The sequence below is a fragment of the Lepisma saccharinum genome, chromosome 2, assembly GCF_977018435.1.
Source record: "Lepisma saccharinum chromosome 2, izLepSacc3.1, whole genome shotgun sequence".
Lineage (NCBI taxonomy): Eukaryota > Metazoa > Arthropoda > Insecta > Zygentoma > Lepismatidae > Lepisma > Lepisma saccharinum.
In genome coordinates, this window is record NC_139230.1 from 167,190,857 (window position 1) to 167,212,011 (window position 21,155).

At 35.8% G+C, this 21,155-nt stretch overlaps 1 protein-coding gene across 2 annotated transcripts in view; it reads left to right on the plus strand.

Moving 5' to 3' along the window:
* Window positions 1–20,901, plus strand: part of LOC145984177 (AP-1 complex subunit mu-1) — a 43,356-nt gene extending 22,455 nt beyond the window's left edge. For both annotated transcript variants that reach the window (XM_083117668.1, XM_083117670.1), the window contains exons 6-10: window positions 7,892–8,082; window positions 11,348–11,426; window positions 12,680–12,910; window positions 13,078–13,203; window positions 19,801–20,901. In XM_083117668.1, coding sequence (XP_082973794.1) covers window positions 7,892–8,082; window positions 11,348–11,426; window positions 12,680–12,910; window positions 13,078–13,203; window positions 19,801–19,899 — 726 coding nt within the window. In that variant the 3' untranslated portion in view covers window positions 19,900–20,901. The remainder of the gene's footprint in view (window positions 1–7,891; window positions 8,083–11,347; window positions 11,427–12,679; window positions 12,911–13,077; window positions 13,204–19,800) is intronic.
* The last annotated feature ends 254 nt before the right edge of the window (window positions 20,902–21,155 follow it).

Below are 21,155 nucleotides of genomic sequence, written 5' to 3' on the forward strand. Positions count from 1 at the left end.
TCTGATGTGAAAAATTTGATCTGTAGTTGATCTGTTACGTTTAAATCCACATTGATAATCACCTATAATTTCATTAGCATATGGGGTTAGTCTTGTTAAAAGAATGTTAGACAATATTTTGTATGTTGTTGAGAGTAGAGAAATTCCACGGTAATTATTGCAGTTCATTTTATCACCTTTTTTAAACACAGGAACAATTATGGATTCTTTCCACTGTTGAGGGATTTCTTCTTTATTCCATATTAAACAAATTAATTTATGAATTTGACATATTAATGAATTTCCACCATATTTAATTAACTCAGCTGGTATTAAATCAATGCCAGGTGCTTTGTTATTCTTAAGCCTTTTAATAGCATCTTTAACTTCAGTCAAGTTAGGTTCTGGAACTAAAGGTTCTGCTGTGTGTACTTCATTTACTTCTGATTTATCTCCTACATGGACATTTAAAAGGTCATTAAAGTAGTTCTTCCATCTATTTAGAATATCGCTTGGGTCAGCTAGAAAATCACCGTCTTTATCTTTTATCAAGTTTACTTTAGGTTGCCACCCCTTTCTAAATTCATTTACACCTTTATATAAATCTCTGATATTTTTATTTTTGCTGTTTGTTTCAATTTCGTTAATTTTGCTTTTCAAGTAATCTCTTTTTTTACTTCTAAACGTGCGGTTAACTTCTCGCTTTATTGTATTATAATTGCTTAGATTTGTATCATCCGAGTTATTTAACCACCTAAGTCTAGCCTGATTTCTTATTTCTATTAGATTATGACATTCATTATCAAACCATGGCTTACTTTTTCTCGGTTTATGGTATCCTATAGTTTCTTTAGCTGCTGATTCTATTGCATTACGTATGTGCTCCCAATTCTTATTTACGTCTGTTTCATTTATATTTTCATCATCATTAAAATCCTGCAAAACCTCAAATCTATTTGACAGTTTAATTTGGTAATCTTTCTTAATTCTTTCATCAGCAAACTTTCCTGTATCAAATTTTATAATTTTTAGATTTTGTTGCTTATGATTTATCACTGAGAGTCTTTCTCTTAATTTAGCAATTACTAAATAATGGTCACTGGCACAGTCAGCACCTCTATGTGTACGAACGTCAATTATACTAGTATGCCTTCTCTTATCAATGAGAATATGATCTATCTGATTATGAGTTTTACCATCTGGAGAAGACCAGGTATATTTATGGATATCTTTATGTTTAAAAGTGGTACTTTTCACGATTAAATTCTTGAATTTGCTTGATCCCCTGAAAACGTAAAATCGAGGTTCCACTGTATTAACGAACTCACTCTTTTGCATTCCTAAATATAGATGTTTTATTACCACAGCTTCACCTGTCCCTATCCTGGGCAAGACCAGTTCAATCTTTGACCATGCTTACCAGTTTGGTTCAGGCCCATCTCGACATTGTCAATCCATTTTTCTTGGAAGGTTTCCCAACACGGATCATGTAAACTCCTCTTTACTCTTGCACATATGCCACATTGCGTGCTCATTGAAGTCTTCTTTAGTCATTTATTGTAATAATTTTAGGAGATACAGATTATTCATTTCAGTATTATGTAACTCTATTTCTTATTTATTTTTTCTAAGGATTTTATTTTGAAAACTCGTAAAGTTTATATACCTGTTTTAGTGTAAGGGAGATTTCAGACCAAGCGACAGCAGAGGTTCACACCAAAGTGACAAGTGGCATGGGCCCCTTCACAGAGTGAGGCAACACAATGCACGCCTTTGAAAAAAAAACAGTCTGAGTGACGCCTAAGTCACAAGCAAGATGTGCAGCTTGTCATGTTGCTTTGGTCCAAAAGATTGCATTGATTGCACTTCCAAGTGACATGTGTTGCTTGCCACTTTGGTCTGAAATCTCCCTAGGGGACCACATTTTACTACAGATAAATTTTACTTTTGAAATAATACAGAGTTATTAAAAAGAATGATACAAAAAGAAAGGCCAGAAGCTAGAGTAGTAAAAAAAACGTAACCCACCAGTCGTGGATAGAAACATGGAAACTTTCATGATACAATAGTACCTGCCAAAACACAGATTTATTTATCAATTGATTGGTTATTTTAAGGGGTCCTTGGTTTGATTCCCGGTGGAGGCACATAGTGGTTTGGATCCCACTTTAAACTGTAGGTCCAGTCCCAATTAGCCTTACTGTGCATAAAGTGGACTTAAAATTCCAACTCAATCAATCAATGATTGGTTAATTTATTTATCGCCATTTGTCAGAAATGCATATCTAATAAATAATAAATTATTATAAAATAATATTAATAATTATATGCACATACATAAATAAGGCATGTATAGTATGTATGTGGGGAACAGATTGTAAAAGCAATACCTTTCATGGGAAGAAATTGTGTGATGACTGCAACTGCCATACATTTAGTCGTTTAGATAAAATTGCTTCAGCATGAACACAATGACCACTGAAATGTTAATACCTTGAGCAGCTTAGTAGTATTGGTCAGATACAGGGTTGGGATAATGGCATGCATTGTGCCATGAACATTATTCGACAGAGAGCTTCCTTAAAATAATATCAACTTCACCAGCAGATATTTTTATAAAAATATATGTAAAAGAAAATACATCTAGGCACCATGTTGCAATATGTGGGATGAAGCTGGTGAAAGGGGGGGATCAGAATATATTCCCTTAGTAATAAACTTGAAAATAAAAGCTGTTTTCAGTGCCAGCCTACACAAAAGAAACAGCTGGTAGCTATTTTAAGCCTTTTTGTTTTTTCAAAATATATACGTTATACAATCATAACTATTAATGTAATTTTCAAATGAGGTATCTAACATTGTTTTGTGATGTGTGTTTTATTGGAAACAATTATATTACTACATTCAACTGTTCCTTCTACCCATAATGTCCACTTCACAATGTTCAGATTTTATCTCACTTGATTGCAGTTTCAAGAAGTACCTTCAAATTTCAAGATGAACATTTGGTGGGAAGGTGTAAGTATGTAAATTCACATATTCAGCTACAGATTATTTTCAAGTACTCTTTCCAGAATTTGCTTGATATATAGTCTGACTTTAATGTGACCAAATGCTACCCAAAAATAAACAAATGAATGCAGCAGCAATTAAAATTACCTTTTTATCCACAAAGAAGAGTAATATTGGATGCATGATAAATAATAGAAAAATATTGATCGATTGATTTGGTGTTTTAAGTTCACTTTGTGCACAGTAAGGCTAATCGGGACATGACGTACAGTTTATAGTGGGATCCGAACCACTATGTGCCTCCACCGGGTATCAAACCTGGGACCCCTTGATTACAAGGCAAAGGCGCGACCACTGCGCCATCGAGGAGGCCCAATAGAAAAATAGAAGATCTGTGTAATTTTTCCTTTTTTTGTTCCATAATTATAACAACTGATAATGATGTTGGAGGTCAATGGACTCTCTATCTGTGCTTATGTTTCATTTTGTTCTCTACATTGTTGTAACAATGTGAAATTGCTACAACGTCTATCTATCCCCCAAAAAAACTTTAATCATATTTTGCCCATTATGTGACCAATGTACCAAGATGGAATATAAATACAGTCAACTCTCGATTCTATGACCCTCTCAAAGTAATGACCCTTTCCCCGGGAACCATGAAAAATTTAGAAAAAAGTTTAAAAATTTGGAAAAAAAAGTTGAAAACATGAAGGAAATTGGCCAAAAAATACGTTTTTTTTCACTCATTCTCTTCACGAGCCCTCTACCGCTCATAATTGGGTCTGAATTAAAAATAGACACCACCACACCATGTTTGAGTGATATCTAATAGCACTTGACCTCTGCCCTCCCCTCCCTCAAATGCACCAATGATACCCTGCACCTGATGGCTGCTACCCAACGTGCCAGGCTTGTTTTGCCACGCTTGCTCTTGGATACGTGAGAAGAGAAGATCGAATATGCTTGGATGTTATTTTAAATCGACCTTGACTTGTTTGTTTATTCTAAGAGCTGCTGACAACTCACGAGGAAAAGATGGGGGGAGCAGCCCAAAATGACTGCTGGACTTGTAGTCTTTGCCAATGTGTATGGCAGGTCAAGCTCTTTCATCGATAAATACACCATCATGAGAGATAAGATCACAGGAATGTTCCAAAATACAGACGCGTGACGCCTGAAAGTCTGGCCCATCTGTCCAGCTCTGACCTAGAGTTCAGCAGGTTCCTGTGAGTGAGCAACTCTTGGCCTTGTAGCCTACAACTTCCGGTAACCGCTTTCATTCATAACGTGTTCTTTGTTCCCTGTAACACTTCATAAAAAAAGTAAAACTGTTAGAAATAATCAAAACCACATAGGCCAACTAAAGATCGTCAACCCGCTTAATGCATTGTCATCCAGGTTTCCACAAAAGTTTACTTCGATCTTATGTGCATCGTAACTCCTGTTTTCCACTTCATACGTTTTCCTAATTGTGTTGATGTCATAATATTTGCCAAAAAAGTGTTCCGTACACTGACTTACTTCTCCCCCCCTTTTCCTGTCAACAAATGTGGGGTAGGGGAGGGGCGATGCAGATTGTTTCAGCCACGATTTTCTTGCTCGTGTGTGCACATGGGCTGATTACAGGCGAGGGTGGAAGTGGACCCACCCCTCTTCCTTTCCTTTGACGTCTAAAATGGGGCAACCTGTTCTAGATATATTCTTGAAAACAAACAAAAATCATAGAACAAGTAAAAAAAAAGTGACCCCTTCTTTTCCCAGCCCATTCTCCGCCACTGGTGTGCACGGCAATGTTGATAATTGCAGAATTCAGGTTCTATATTTTTTTTATGCTGTTGTCTGCATAGGAAATATTGCCCGTATTATTGTCTGTTGTATGGTAAAACATAAAGCAAGGGTCATTTCTTTCTTCTTCACACTGCTGTTAAAAGTTCCGTCTTCGACAGTTGCGTTATCTTTAAAATGCTTTGATTTTTCTCTTCCACCACCTGTTGCTCGAACTTACAACCGGTCTCCTTGTTTTTACGTTGCAGCTTGCGCCAGTGTTTTGTCTGGTGTCTGCAAAGCTCTTGCTTGCCGATAACAGCAATGACTCATCCAGCGTGAAGGAAAAAGTTATTATTTTGAATCTCACAAAGCTGTTTTGATTTGACGATAACGAAATTTGATCTCCAGAAATGAAAACAAGAGTTAAAACAACTTCATGTTCTGCACCTTCTGATAAGCAAAACTGTAAATTTAATTTGCATCCGCTTTTCTTCAGAACCATTCATGTGAGAAAAAAAAGTGCTCAATGTAGGAATGGTTGCTGAAAATGATTAAAAAGACATTATTCAATGGAAAAACTTTTGTAGGAGCGGGTGTTTGACATCGAGAATACTCCTAATCCAACATTAAATGGTCGATTACCGTGAGAGTAAATAACGATCTACCATTTAGATATGTGAAAATGTGCAGGTTTCATAAAGCTTGTTTTGAGTTCATTTTATGCTGATGGGCTAATCGGGACTAAATATGCAGTTTAAAGTGAAATCCAATTCCAAACCCGAATGATTATCGAGTGCAACGCTGTTTAATGGGTCCTAGAATACACATTGGGAGCAAACAGATTGCTTGCATGTTTCCTTTTTCACGCTGGATTACAATGCAAGTCGAGAAAGAGTTTGGACTGCTCCCTAAAATGGGGGAGTGGGATGAATATGAAGTTGGTTGAAAGAAAAGAAAATGTGACATTTTTTACGATGTATTTTACACAGATCTTACCTTACAAGTTAATCTTGTAAAACACAATGCTCTAGTAGACCCATTAAAATCCAACATTCATTCTGGCCGATTATCTCCCGACTTTTGTTGGTGCCAGTGTGACTGGTGTCAAGATTATTCGAGTTTCGCTTGCAATAAACTAGATTGTTTTCCTTTCTGTAGGTCTCAGTGCAAACGGGTTTCTCATGAACTAGAATTGTAAAAATTTTGTGGAAGAGCAACGACTATGCACAATAAAAGAAAATAACATTATTTTAAATCCTTTTCTGTGAAAACGTTTTCAATTTTCCTTCTCACAACACGTGTTCTGTGTATGGCTGGTTATATAACTACCAGGATAAATGGTGTCCGTTTGAGCTCCGTTTAAACTGAAAATTGGTGCAAATTCCAATAACGACTCCTTCGAAATAACGTCCCTTTTTCCGGGAATTGTGAAAGGTCGTTGTATCGAGAGTTGACTGTAACATGAATTTAAGGTGTGTTTAATGATTTCACAACAGTGGCAATTTTCTCGTGACTGTACTATGAAATGAAACAGTTATTGTTATTTTTGTTTTGTAAGTGAGAATAGTTTTAAAGTTGTTGTACAACACAATTTTAATCACAAATGATATATCTACTTCATATCATAACAAAACTAAATTAACATTCAAATTGAACACATGATAAAAAGTATGAAAGTGGTTATGAACATAGTTTGTACACCCATTTATTTCTGCTGATATTTTTTTTTCTGTATGTGTGAGGGAGAGTAACTTTGTTATGGAGTTGTGTTCCACAGTTTTGATATTTAATGCAAATCTTTTATTGCAGGCGTGTTCCCTACATTATATTTTGATTGTGTGTGTGTGTAATGAGAAGGAAATAGTAAATACTCACCAGACACTGAAAGTATTGAAATTTTCTCAGTCACTGGCCACATCTTCAGATGTATATGAAATACGGCAGAAGGGAAGTACAGTGTTGGACCTGCAAGGTTTCCAGGTCCAGTTGGCATGGACAAATGTGGTGTTCTCACCATGCTTGTTGAAATGGATGAGTGGTTAGTGTGTGTGAGAAGGGGGGAGGATTGGAGATGGGATTTGTTTAGGAATGTTACTATGTTGCTATATTTGAAGATGCAGCCCACCACTGTGAAAATTTAAACATTTTCAGTGTCTGACGAGTGTTACCTGTTTCCATCTCATTTTTTATGGGAGCCCTTCTGGCCCTTCCTTTCATCTACTACATACACTGTTGTCCAAAAATTAAGGATAATACCTAATCTGAGGTAAGTGCAACATCTGCCAGTTGTAAACCTTATTAGAAGCATTCCGTTTTTCCTGTTTGGCAGAGGGCAGTGACTTTTCCCTCAATTTCCAATAAGGTAGCACTGCAAATAGGAAAGAAGTGGACCTGGGTTGAAGGCCAGTCAGATGCTAGTCACACCCGTGGCAGGTTTTGTTGTTTGTGGAGGTGATGGGAGTTTGTTCCCATCAGAATATGGCTCAATGCTACCATGCTGATGATTTTATGTGGAGTAGTCATCAGGCAACTCTAGGCTTAGATACAGTTTTGTTGAAAACAGTCATTGATAGCCCACACAAAATTTAAGATATGATGTGAGATATTGTTCATTTTATAAACATGATTATGTTAACTGTATATTGATTTGCCTTTCATCAGAATGTACTGCTACCAAGAAGAGAAAAACCCATTGGAGCTGTCATTAATTTTTCAACACTAAGCAAGCTAAGGGAGCATGTAATTCTGTCCCTATGTTGCCAACATGTGTGGCATTCTTTACACATCATTGTCACCTGTATTCAGCAACAAGTGTTTGTATCATGAAGGGGAAAACTGTACACAGCGTAAGCAGAAATGTAACATTTAATGATGCTGAATTTTTTGACAATGAAATGAAGAAGGAAAGTTATAAATTTGGCAACATGGGGGCACTGAAGCACAAGCAAAATGAGTTACTCTGAGAGGAGTGAACACTTGATTGTCGAATTTAGTTTACAAGTTCGCCATGGTCTTTCTTTTCTTTGTACAACCATGTCAACCATAGAATATTGGTTACTGTTGTTATTTCCTGCAGCTCCTTTAAGTTATTTGCAAAATGATCTAATTCTTTCCTTTTTCTATCTTTAAGGCAAATGCAAATGGAAATGTCCTGCGAAGTGAAATAGTTGGTGCGATAAAGATGCGTGTTTATCTGTCTGGAATGCCAGAGTTGAGATTAGGTCTAAATGACAAAGTATTGTTTGAGAGTACAGGTCGAGGTAAATCTAAATCAGTTGAACTTGAAGATGTGAAATTCCATCAGTGTGTTAGGCTGTCAAGGTACGTGAAACTTATTTTTAATACTTTCTAAAGAAAAAAAAATACAATGGAAAATCATCTAAAATTTCTTCAAATTCAAGGTCAACATTTTTTAAAGAGTGTAAATACATAATTCTAGAGTATTTTAATATAATATAATTGTGTCAAATCATTTCCTCTGTTGCGTAGTGAGGTCACATGTTCATATCTTGCAAAGACATATTCGTACCTTTTGGTCTTGGCACTAATGTCTTCATGATCAGAAATAAAGTTGGTTTGTACCATACTTATGTTACATGCTGTTACTAAAGCTGATTTTTTTTATTTATTTCCCTGTTGAGCCCCTGATTAGGTAAGAAATTATCTTAAAGTTATTTTTGTTCCAACATATCGGGGACATGTGGTATGATATATATATATATATATATATATATATATACACACACACACACACACACACACACACACACACACACATTATTTGTGTAAGTTTGTTGTAATATTTAGATTTACCCATTACTTTTGGTGCAGAAACAAAATAAATCTATGATTTGCATAGATTTAAAATGGCTTTAGTAGTCTGTTTGTGTTTAAATATATGTTTATGACTTGGGAAAATATTTAATTCTGCTTAATGTAGCAATGCAAAGGATTTTTCACCATTATTTAAGTAAAATAGACAAATATTCAGCTGTATTTAGTTCTCAATCTTATGATGGCTTTTTTAGAATTTGGTGATTGAATTTGCAGATAACATTCAACAAACACTGTTATAATTTTGAGTATGGGATGTAGATGTTTCTGTATTGTGTGTGTGTGTGTCTTGATTCACATCCTGAATCACGGTCCCTCATTCTGCCAAATATACAGTTTACATCTCCAGCAAACCCCATTGGAGATGAAGATTCATATCAAAGTTACTAACAGTTTTTAGCCATCCATGCCCTCACTTACTACACCAAGAAAGTCAACCAGACCTCTTTGAGAACAACTCAGTTGTCCACTTAAAAACCATGCATGGATGTAGGATACCTGGTTAAGTGGTTGACTTTTGAATCCCAGTCTGAACATGTTCTTTGTAAGCATCTCTCCATCAAGTTCATCTAATTATCATCATATCCTCATCATCACAGTTAGCCGAAAGTACCAGAAAAGAGATGTGAATATAAAAACGATGGCTATTCCTTTGCCTTAGTAACTCAACAACAAATATTAAGACCAACATAATCTGCTAATCCTTCAGTATTGGTTATCCAGTTCCATCCGTTCTGACAAAAATTGGCCAATTTTAAATTCTCTATTCCAATTTTTCATAATGACCATGACACCAGGATATAATAATAATAATAATAATAATCCGTTGCACAACAGCCCATGAAGGGCCAAGGCATACCTACCGACTGCCAGTCTCCCTCCCACGCTTGACGTGCGTCACCTCTAAGCGTGGAGATCTTCAACCAGTATTGGAATAGTCGGGGGGTCAGCCCGATGTATCCCCAGCCGTTATAGTAGGCCTTCTCGACCGGATTACAATCACTCATTCGGAGCTCCCCAATTTCCTCACGATGGTGGGTTGCCACCGGCCCTATACGTAGGCCGAATAAATTCCGACCAGAGCCGGATTCGAACCTATGCCGTCCCGCAGCGAACGATCTCAAGACGAGTGAACGCCTTAACCCGCTCGACTACGGAGGAGGACGACACCAGGATATGCTGCTCTAAAAATATCTAGACTGGTTTTTGATAGTTACTAGGGCTGAACTGATTCTGATGGTAATTCTCTTACTGATACCAGTACCTAAACATTGTTACATGAAGTTGCTCAGATTATTTATAAATGTTAACATGGAAACTACAGGGTGTACACACTGAACCTCCAGGGTTTTGAACTGATGGGAAGTTAAAACGAACACACCTGCACATTTTTTGGTAATTTTATTGCAAAGAGCAAATCAAAACATTTCTTACAAAGAATTACCACACAAAATTAGTGACACGAAGAATGTTCAGCCGGTATTCTACTTCATACTGCAGCACGTCATCAGGGATGGTATCAGTGGCAGCAACAATTCTGTCACGCAAAGCATTCATGTTTGTCACCTTCATTGAGTAAACTGCATCCTTAATATGCCCCCAGAGGAAGAAGTCCAGAGGAGTGATATCTGGGATACGCGGTGGTCAGGGGATAGCCACGAACTTGCTCAACTGTCTCATCAGAGACATGGCGTTCCTCCCCCTGGCTTCTTCAACACACTCCCCATTTCCAGAAAACATCTGTACAATGCTCTTGTTCATTGGCAGCATTTTGTTAAGGACACGCCGAAACTTACGCTGCACGGTAACAATTGATTTTGACTCCGCAAACCATACAATAGCATGTGCTTTCTCTTGAGAAGACTCAATTTTCACAAAAGCAACAACGCTGCCAAGCATGATGTGTGCAAACTAAAAAAAAACAACATGCAAACTTGAGCATATATGGCACCAAATACAAAAGACTGGATTGTCGTAACTTTATTTTCTGATTTTTAACATTGCATAGAAACCCTGGAGGTTCATCGTGTACACCTTGTATATTATATCAATCAACATATCTGCTGCTCTGAATGCAAATTTGCTGCCTGGCCTCAATAAGGCTGTCTGGTAGAGTGTTGCATTGAGGCTTTTTTGCTCAATCGGTTAATAGTTCGCACAGAATTTACTGTTTCTTTGCTCGAGCGAATAACGCTCGAAGCCCAGTAGTTCACGTATAACCGTAATTTGTCTGTGGTAGTGGGTCTTCTAGTATGCTTCGTGAAGTGAAAGACTCAGTGAAATTGAAACTTAGTCATCATCTCCATGTTAAATTTTAATTTAGTCTTATCTTACCAATACCTAGCAATATATGAAAATGAATAGATGATTATAGGCTGAAACTACCAGCACGAATTTTACATATATATTTGTCAATTGAAATGATATTTGATATTCTATATATTCGAGCGAATCACGCTCGAGTTTGAGCGAGCGAAAGTGGTTCAATGCAGTACTCTACTGTCTGGTCTATTCTCATTCCCATGAATAAGACTGTTCAGAAATTCACACAGAACATCGAACTATACTTACGCTCCTCTCCTTCAAACACACCTTGCAATAATATACAATGGTATTCTGCAACTATATGAGTTAGGTTATATCTTACATTTGGTCATTTATAGTTGTATAGTTGATTGAGGTTGGATGAGTGAGCATGAACTTCTATCTTCACACATTGTTTTTATAGTTTTGTTTTTATATTTTTTTACAGATTTGAAAATGACCGTACAATATCTTTTATACCACCTGATGGAGAATTTGAGCTCATGTCATATCGTCTAAATACCCATGTAAGTGTACTAGATTCTTAACATTTCACATGCATGTAATTGTTACCACATTTTGCATGTTGTGACTTAATATTTGTTGATATTTGTTTTTCTTGTTGGCTGCCAGCCTCCATAGCCTTGGTAAATCAAGGATGATGAGTTCATATTTTGCACCTTATAAAATTAATTGCTGTGTTCAATTATTAGAATTAGAAAACTACTTAATCCAGTCACTGCTGAATATATATTTCTGTGACAATGCTCTGTGTTGAATATTTTTTTGCAATTAATAAGTTTAATATAATAAAATGCCTTAGATGATGTGTTGAAGATGTAATAATATCGAGATGTCTTGAAGATCAGCTTTTCTCGCAAAGAATTAATTAAAGTGAAGTGCATATTATACTTGTAAGGGGTGTCCCAGTATTTGTACGTCAGCATCATGTGAATCTTTGTTTTGAGAACTAAATTTATCATAATCAGAATGTTAATCAACGGATTCGTTTGTAGTTAGTAATTCTTCCATTTGTGCTTCTGTTAGGTAGCACAGATAACAGAACTTACTGGGAGATACCATCTTTGACAACCCTGGAATTCTTGTACTCACATGGTTAGTGAGGTCTAATAGCAGTAATAACTTGCACCCCTTCAGTTTTTTCTCTCTAGGTGCCACTGAAGGGAAGGAACCAGTTTAAAATTAATTCTGTTCAGTTCATAAGAGATGTCTCTATATGCCTGCAAAGTTTGAATATTCTTAAATAATATAGTGGAACCTCAATTTTATGTTTTTCAGGGGACCAAGCTTAAAATGCAGAAAAATGTAAAATTGAGGATAATTTTATAATATTTTCCTATGTTGGGAACATCAAGATTAGATGCATAATACGGGAAATTTTAAAATCCAGGAATGTAAAATCAAGGTTGCACTGTATTTTCAATTAAAAAAAAATGGATTGATTATGTACTATGTGAAATCTTTGGGTTCAGCATGGTGGGCACACATTTCACAGAGGGCCTCCCTGATGGCATAGCCTTGTAATCAAGGGGTCCTGGGTTCGATACCTGGTGGATGCACATGTACAGTGGTTCGGATCCCACTTTAAACTGTAGGTCCAGTCTCAATTAGTCTTTCTGTGCATAAAGTGGACTTAAAGCAGGACTTGCAACAATTCAATCAATGAATTCAACACATTTCACACAGTGTATTATTATGGATTCAGCAGTGAAAGGGTTCATTATCATGTTGATCTCAAAACATCTTTGTTTCTATTTAGGTGAAACCTCTTATATGGATTGAGTCAGTAATTGAACGCCATGCTCACAGCAGAGTTGAGTACATGATCAAGGCAAAGTCTCAATTTAAAAGGAGGTCAACAGCAAATAATGTTGAGATTGTTATTCCTGTGCCTGCAGATGCAGATTCACCCAAGTTTAAAACTACAATTGGAAGTGTAAAATATGCTCCTGAACAGAATGCTATCATATGGACCATTAAATCATTCCCTGTGAGTAATACAAATTTTCAGTATAGATATTAATAAATAACTTAATACATCGTGTGTCTGTATTCTTTATATCCATCTGAAATACTATCATAGAATATGTTTATTTGTTAGAATCTCTCCTTTACATATGCTAAGTCGTGTTAAATTTTTGTCTATTGAATTTATAGGGAGGTAAAGAGTACTTGATGCGAGCTCACTTTGGTTTACCAAGTGTTGAAGGAGAAGATTCAGAAGGCAAACCTCCAATACAAGTGAGATTTGAAATTCCATACTTTACAACATCAGGAATTCAGGTATGTAAGATTATGAAAATAACAATATTTTTGTATGTAATTTCAGCCCTAATTTAAAAAAAATATTTGTACAGATTTCTGTTTTTACTGAATGGTGTAATTTTTTTTATCACATACCATTTCTGACACTTTTGATGATGAATGATGTTTGGATGCAAAGAAAACTTGTGCCCAGGCCAGGATTCAAACCTCGGCCACTGAAGTGGTATTCATAATAGATATACTAGGTGTCCCACATAAAACTGGCCCAACTGTTCTGCGTGGAAATGCACATGGGCCAGTTTTACGTGGCCAGTATTATAATATAAGTATTAATGTGACAACCTTGCTATGTAATCTATTAAAGTTACAATATTAATAATAATAATTCCCTTTATTACATTATTATATTACATTACATATTGAATTTGCATTATCATATAATTTAGACAATAATCAACTATAAGCAACCAATATACACGTATTACAGCTATTCAATACATGTAATAAGGGGGGAACCCCCGAAGTAAGCCCGCCTCCTCCCGCCTACATTCGAGGGTATGGTCTTATTGTCCTGGTTCCTAAAAATATACCAGGATGTCAGTTGCTCTGAATTTGATGGTTATTTCCTCTATTTATTATTATTTGATTGCATTTTAAAATAGGTATAATAATAAATTGTAATGCTATACAAGGAATATATACATGACATAATTGATGTATACAATACTTTATGTGATATTATTTCTGTTCTGGGATGCAGAACAGAGGACATGAACCTCGTGAGTGAGATTACAGTACATGTACACATTTTTTTTTTTTTTTTGTTAAAAAAACCAATTGTGAATAGTGTGAATATAACATTTTCCATTATTGTACTGTTTCTAATTTCGACTCTTATGTTTACATGGTAGGACAGTATTAACAACATTAATATTATTATTTTTAACAACAACATGAAGAACATCTTCAATAACATTCTCGATAACGTTTCCTGGGCAGTGAGACAGGCATGCATAATCTCAGAGTCGCAGTGGATTCCGTTCCAGCATTCCAGAGCGGTTTGATATGCAAGATTATTTTCTTCATCAAACTCACAGAACCCAACTCACAAGTCCTGAACCCCAGTCTGGCATACCAGAGCAGGGAGCCCAAAAGAAGGCCGCATTCTGTGACCACACTGATTGCTATTCATGAAGAGATAAAATAAAATTTTGGAGCGTGAGATTTGTATTTGAATATTGGTTTCCTTCTTGCTTGTTCTTTAGGGTCGTTGCCGCTGCGTGCACAACTGCTTATCTGGCACACGTCGATGCAAGAGTGCAGCGTCTGCATTCCAGGGAGGGGACAAGGGATCACGACTGAGAAGGAGCAATGTCCGTGCGAAGAACGATGCCTTATTGTCGTTGCGTCTCCACGTTATTCTAAGCACCGTGCATTATGTTTCCTGCATTGAGTTCGTTGGAAATGCCAAAAATAGGATAAAGTGTAGCCTAATTAAAATAAAATGGCATCCTATCATGCCCGTCTCACTACTCGGGGTCATATCAACGAAAATCAAGTCTGATGTCATATTGTAGATTTAACTATTTTAGACTGGTAGAATCTGTGTTGAAATAATTTGAATTTGTTCCAAATATGAGATTAACATCATATAACTTAATTTGGAAAACGTAAATGACTAAATTATAAGAACTTTTTGTTTTATTACATTATTATTTAATTATTTAATCAATGTAACAGGAGTAAAACATTCTCAAATCCACTTAGATGATAATCAGACTATTAAAACTAATCCAATTTTGTAGCAGAAGCAATATTTTACTTGAAACAAGTTCAGCCGTTCTCTGTATGTACATTTCAACTGATACTTTTTGACACTGATAGCACTGGCATTGGCTGATATAATATCAGTTATGTCTTGATTAAATTGTATGGTCTCTGACATGTGAATGGTTTCCTCCAAGTTGTGATCTTTACCAATTTTATGTGTTTTACAAACATGGAGGACTATCACCATATGTAATTAACATTATAGTACAAAAGTGTATCATGCGGTCTATTCTTGTTTCTAACACATCTGTACATCACACAAATTATCATACCTATTTTAGATCTGGGTTATACAGTGGACTGACTCTCTCTTAATTCGAACAGAAGTTCTGAACACCAACCTGGTTTATATGCATTTTGGGTGGGAGGATCCCGGTGTAGATTTGAACATGTTGGGATAACTCAAAGCAGAGGACCAGAAAATAGTCATCCTACTCTACACCAGAAACTTCTCTTGAATTATAAACCACATCCTTGCCAAACAGAATATAATAAACATTCATAAAACACCGAAGATCAGGATCCTACTACACAATCCCAAGGATAATTTAGGAGTGAAGATACTTGGAGTTTACTATATTACTTGCACCAGGAACCTACCACCCCAAATACATATAAACCAAGTTTCAGCATTGCACTTGTACACTGAAAATGAGTGACATTAGCTCTCAAAAGCTTGGTAACCTTTCCAGAACTCACCCGGTCATATCAAAGTGCCTAATTTGGATGGTTTAGTTTGAAACCAGCCATTGGCTAAAGGTTAATGCATTTTCTCACTTTTCTCCACCAGTACTTTCTCTCACACTAACGTGTGATGATTTTCTCTTTTTCTAGCATCAAAATATTTTTTTTTCTCTTTCATCATTAATCAAAAGCAGCCTCATTTAAGAATTAAATATGAATTATAATCAATACAAAATTTGTATAAAATAGTCTTACGTGAGTGAGTACAGAATTTTGAAACGTCTTGGAGTAGACTGTCAGAGCAAGCAGAACAACAGAATGTGTTTAGTCAATCTAATAGGATCCTGGGAAAAGAGGTCTTACGGAGAATGGGGAACACCTTAAAGCAGGATTTTTAACTGGGCATTTTTAAAGGAACATTGACCTGTTTTTAACAAGTGTTTTTTAACCAAACCTTTTAATCTAAAGTGAGAATCATAGAAATTAAGACCTTCTGTAAACAAAAGCACGTGTACCCTAACAGTGTTGCAAACTTATGAAAAAAAATAATCCACATAGCCTACAAGGTGTAAAAACATTCCATTTGTCAACAGATGCGGAATAAGCACTGTATCACTGATGACCTGTTCAAAGTTATTGAATGTATGTATAAAAAAAAAAAAAAAAAAATTAAAAATGTACATCTTTCCTGGTGGCAGACTTTCAGATTAATCACCGAAGTTCCTGGCTCGAATCTCGGCATCGGTGTTATTTGTGAGTGTCCCTTCATCAATTTCATCTGATGATCACTCATTCTCATCGTCGGGATTAGCCAAAAGTGGAAGAAAAGCAACGCTAAATTTAAAAAAAATCATACAATACAATCATCTTATCCCCCAGGAGTAAGACGGTTCCGTCACAAACAATAAATTTTCTCATATTTTACTAAAAAAAAAACTTGCTAGAAGAATGTGACATTTTGAGATAAACTAAGTTTTGAAACCGGAGTTTCTTCATTAAATTTATTTGATGTTTGAAAGTGTTATGATTTATTATTATAGATAATGAAAGTAAGCTAATACATATGATTTGATTGACTAAATTAATAATATTAATTAGATAAAAATATTGGAAATAACTCATTTGGTTTGATTGATTTGCTTTATTTTACTTCCCCTCTTGTGCCACTTATGGCTAATTTGTGAAGATGGGGATGAATGATGATGATATGATGAAATCGATGAATGGACATTCACAAATAATCCATGCCCAGGCCACGATTCGAACCCGGGACCCCTGGCGTCGTAGCACGATGTGCTAACCACTCCGTCACGGGGCGGCTAACTAATTTGGAATTCAAATATTACCTATCCCTCATCGTCTCGTAACTAATGACAAATGTGCGTGTCACAACGTGGTCGATCAATGTCACACATTCCAGTATCCTCCAGAGTGTACTTCAACATCTCTAAAGTTACTTCATCCAAAAACACACTCGTATGTCCTTTTCATCCCGTTCAAAAATGCTGGATTATGCAGCACCAAGGGAAACTAAACGGCAACTTAGAGAAGCATAAAAGTGTGGAAAGAAGACTGTAGAATACAAAAATATTTTGAGGCAGTCACATTTTATTGTAAGCTACATATAAAATAAAATGCATATTTGGGGGTAGTGTTGTCCACGGGACGAGAAGGGACAGGCTTTTAAAAATTCGAGACGAGACGAGATTGACCATGTGTCATGAGACAAACGAATATTTTCGAGACGAGACAGCATTTCCACGAGACTTCCATGAGACGAGACAGGCCAAAGTCTCGTCTTGTGGGCAACACTATTTGGGGGTAAATTTTTAAATATTGTCACATTTTTCTTCTCTTTTGTTGTGAGGTGTTCATTTCAAATCAACCTCCCTCACCCTACGGCCTGCCCTCCTTCACCCGCAAAAGTATTCCGCATTGTGAGGATGTCACCTTCCGGATGGTGGACACCTCTGGATTATAGATGGACTCCTGCACCCCACCCCCTCCCCCATCCCCGGAGGATCATCACTGACAATGTGAAATCACACTATCATATGCCGACATTCGACATACCACTTCCATTTCTGTACTTGACTTAGTGAGAAGTATTGAGGTTGGTAACAGCCTAATAATGGATTTCTTCTGCATCATGTAGTCCGTTCTATGAAAGTACGCTAATGGAAGAAAAACGTGTAAATTACATTGGATTATACATTTTAAAATATATTTTCATTAAAGGTTTCTGTTTATAATAATACGTGATTATTGTATAAATTACAATCTATCACGTGAACAGCAAGAAAATAGCGCCAGTTTCGAACATGGCGACTTCCATGCATGCAGGAAGGTCTCCCGTGTTTTTAGAGTAGTCTTTCGGAAATACAGCCATTTGAAAAGTGGCAAGAAGCAGGTTGTTCTTAACGTTTATGTGACGTTGTGTCGGTGCTATCCTGAGCAAGCAGTGAAGTTGGTGTCCAAGTGTAATTGTGTGTCTGCATCTTTGTGTTTTCGGTGTGATGAAAGAAAGGAAAACGACCGGTCAAGTTGTGAGTCCCGCGAAAAAAAAACACGTTGTTGCTCGTATAAACAAGTACACCGATTTTGAGATAAGTGCAATACAAAGCGAGGTGCTTTCGTATTCTTTCAATGAAAGAGCCATCCTGTCCACTGTGGGGAAGATGTTGATAGTGATGATCGATGACGATCTCCCCAATTTTAGCAGTTGGCATTAAATCGCCTCTTGTGCCACGTTGAGTTCCTTTTTGGGAAGCAAATTTGACAGACCGTACTCTGACAGGATGATGTCTAGCGCCGAAAATGCCTCAAGTTCAAAAAGGAACTGCTGAATCAAGATAAGAAAATACATTACTTGCACGAGACGTACGTAAATAATGTGCTTATTATAGTAGTCTTGTTTTCTTGTGCACGAGAATCCGAGAGAAAGATAAAACAATCTCTTTTTATTCCTCGGCTATTTTTGTTTAGCTTCTGCTAAAACTGGTGGTATATTTGTTGCACAAAGGAGAAATCAATACTCTACATGTCAACAATGTTGGGCAATAATTTGGTGGAAGAGGAAGCAATAAAACGAAAAGGCTTGAATTTACTGAAACGAATCTCTCACACTCTTGTATAACTTTGGCGCTGTCATTCTGAGAGAGGAGGGGGGAAGGGGGATCTGTTAACACAGTGTCAGATAAATGGGACTTTTTGCCTCGAAAAATATGTTCATTCTTGAACAAGAACACGTATTTAATCATTTGTAGAATATTTATTATACTTCAATGTGTAGATTATCAGTTAAAATAAGAATACGTTTTTCCATGTTACCTAAAATTAAAGGTTGCGAGTGAGCTGCATATCATTTCACTCACGTAAGAAAGACTATTTTATACAAATTTTGTATTGATTATATTATACAGTGAGTAACTCGTACAATACATAAATATGTTAAATATGAATTACCTATTGAAACATTTTAAAATACACATTCTTTGTAAAAAAAAAAAAAACCTATGCAAAAGCACAGACAGAAGGCAAGTAGAATTTTAACAATACAATTATAACAATTTGTGTTCCCACTGGGAATTTTTTGCTTTCAAGGTAATAAGATTTAACCCATGTACTATTTTAAAGACTCATGTTCAAGAGAGTCTACCTATCTACCCCTTGAAGCCATTACAGGATGGGAATACTTTTTTCTGTGATCTGAAACAATTGAGGCACTACCTTCATCTTCCCAAGTGAAAAGCATGGCTTTTGATCAAACAAGTGGAACAATCCCGCTACAGTGTTTTTCAAATACATTTTTACACATTTTATCCCAACATTTGTATCACTTTGCGAGTCACACTAGCACATTAATTTTTACTCTATGTAAGCATTACCATGGAGACCTCTTCCTTTGTTTCAGGTAGTACACAAAACTCTGCACATGGTGTCAAGTTGACTTATCTGAACAGGTACCTGAAGTGTATAACATACCTGGTTCCCACCAAAGCTGATCTTTCTCTGATTGCAGGGACTACTAGAGTACTTTTTGTTGTATCCAAGCTCTGATGTGTGTGTTTGTATTTATTTATTGATTGATTTATTTTTCAGGTACGGTACTTGAAAATCATTGAAAAGAGTGGTTATCAAGCTCTACCATGGGTAAGGTATATAACGCAGAATGGAGACTACCAGTTGAGAACAAACTAAATCATTCCACTATAATCGTTCTCCCTCCTTGCTGTTAGAACAATGTGTTATAACTTAGTTTTGAATTGTTGATTTTTTTCATGTTACTGAAGCTGTTGATACTGCATAAAAAGAAGTGACATAATTTTGGTTATACATCTGTAATTAATGTTAAAATAATTTGTATAAATTCTAATTGTAATTACTACAGCTTCATGTTTGTAAATTGATAAATTTGACTACATAATGCAATCTTAGTTTTCTCTTTTTATTATTACTGTATATTTTATATTGAGAATGACATAATCAAATGACAGTTTATACATCAGTATTTCCAGCATTGGTCAAGACAATGAAATATTAAGGAAAAATAGTTTTAGGTCTAAAGATGTATATTTACATTTGCAAGAGTGGATAAAAATCTACTTGCGGAATGAAACTGCAGTTGGTTAATACGAAATAAAGAGTAAAAACAAATACATGTAAATCGTGGATCAAAGTTTTTAAATTTTTCTTCATGAGACATACAAGTTAGTTTCTACACTTTCTTTGGACATTTTTGAATATGACATTTATATTGCAATTATGAGATGATCGTGAAATGAGTTGTATTGAACTAATCTAATAACTGGCATGTATTTTTGTTGTGTAATTTATTGGTATGTCTGTTAAAACTGCTTTAAAGTAATTTTTGGAAGTATTTTCTTTTATTTAGGTTATCAAGGCTGAATTATTCATGTGATTAAATTAAAACTATATTTTCAATTTTGTGAAGTGAATTTTTATATATAAATTTTACATCAAACCACAAGTGTAATAAGTGAATGCCATTTGTTCCTGAATTGTTTTGAATTGATATGAATTTTTATTTTAGTCTATTCTAGCCGTGTGAATTGTTACATAGAGGGGGAACAAATATTTCTTTTTCTGGTGAAGGCTAACATTTATTTTTCCTTTTGTTTAATTTATTTTTATTTTGTGCATATTAGTACATAAACTTTGGAATAAATTTTATGGAACTTACTATGATCTTTTTTCTTAAAATAATAAATCATTGCAACAATCCCTGCACATAATTTTGCCCCCTTCATTTTCTGTCCTCCATTAGGTGCACTATTGGCACCAGCACACACATGTATGGGAAGGCAGGCAGAGCCAACTGTGAACGTTGAGTGATACAGAATGCTCTTGTTCTGGTTTTATGAAGATTTTTTGTTTTCTTGTAAGGTGAGTTCTGGCAGTGTCACTATTTGCAGTCTCTTTCACCTAATATAAGT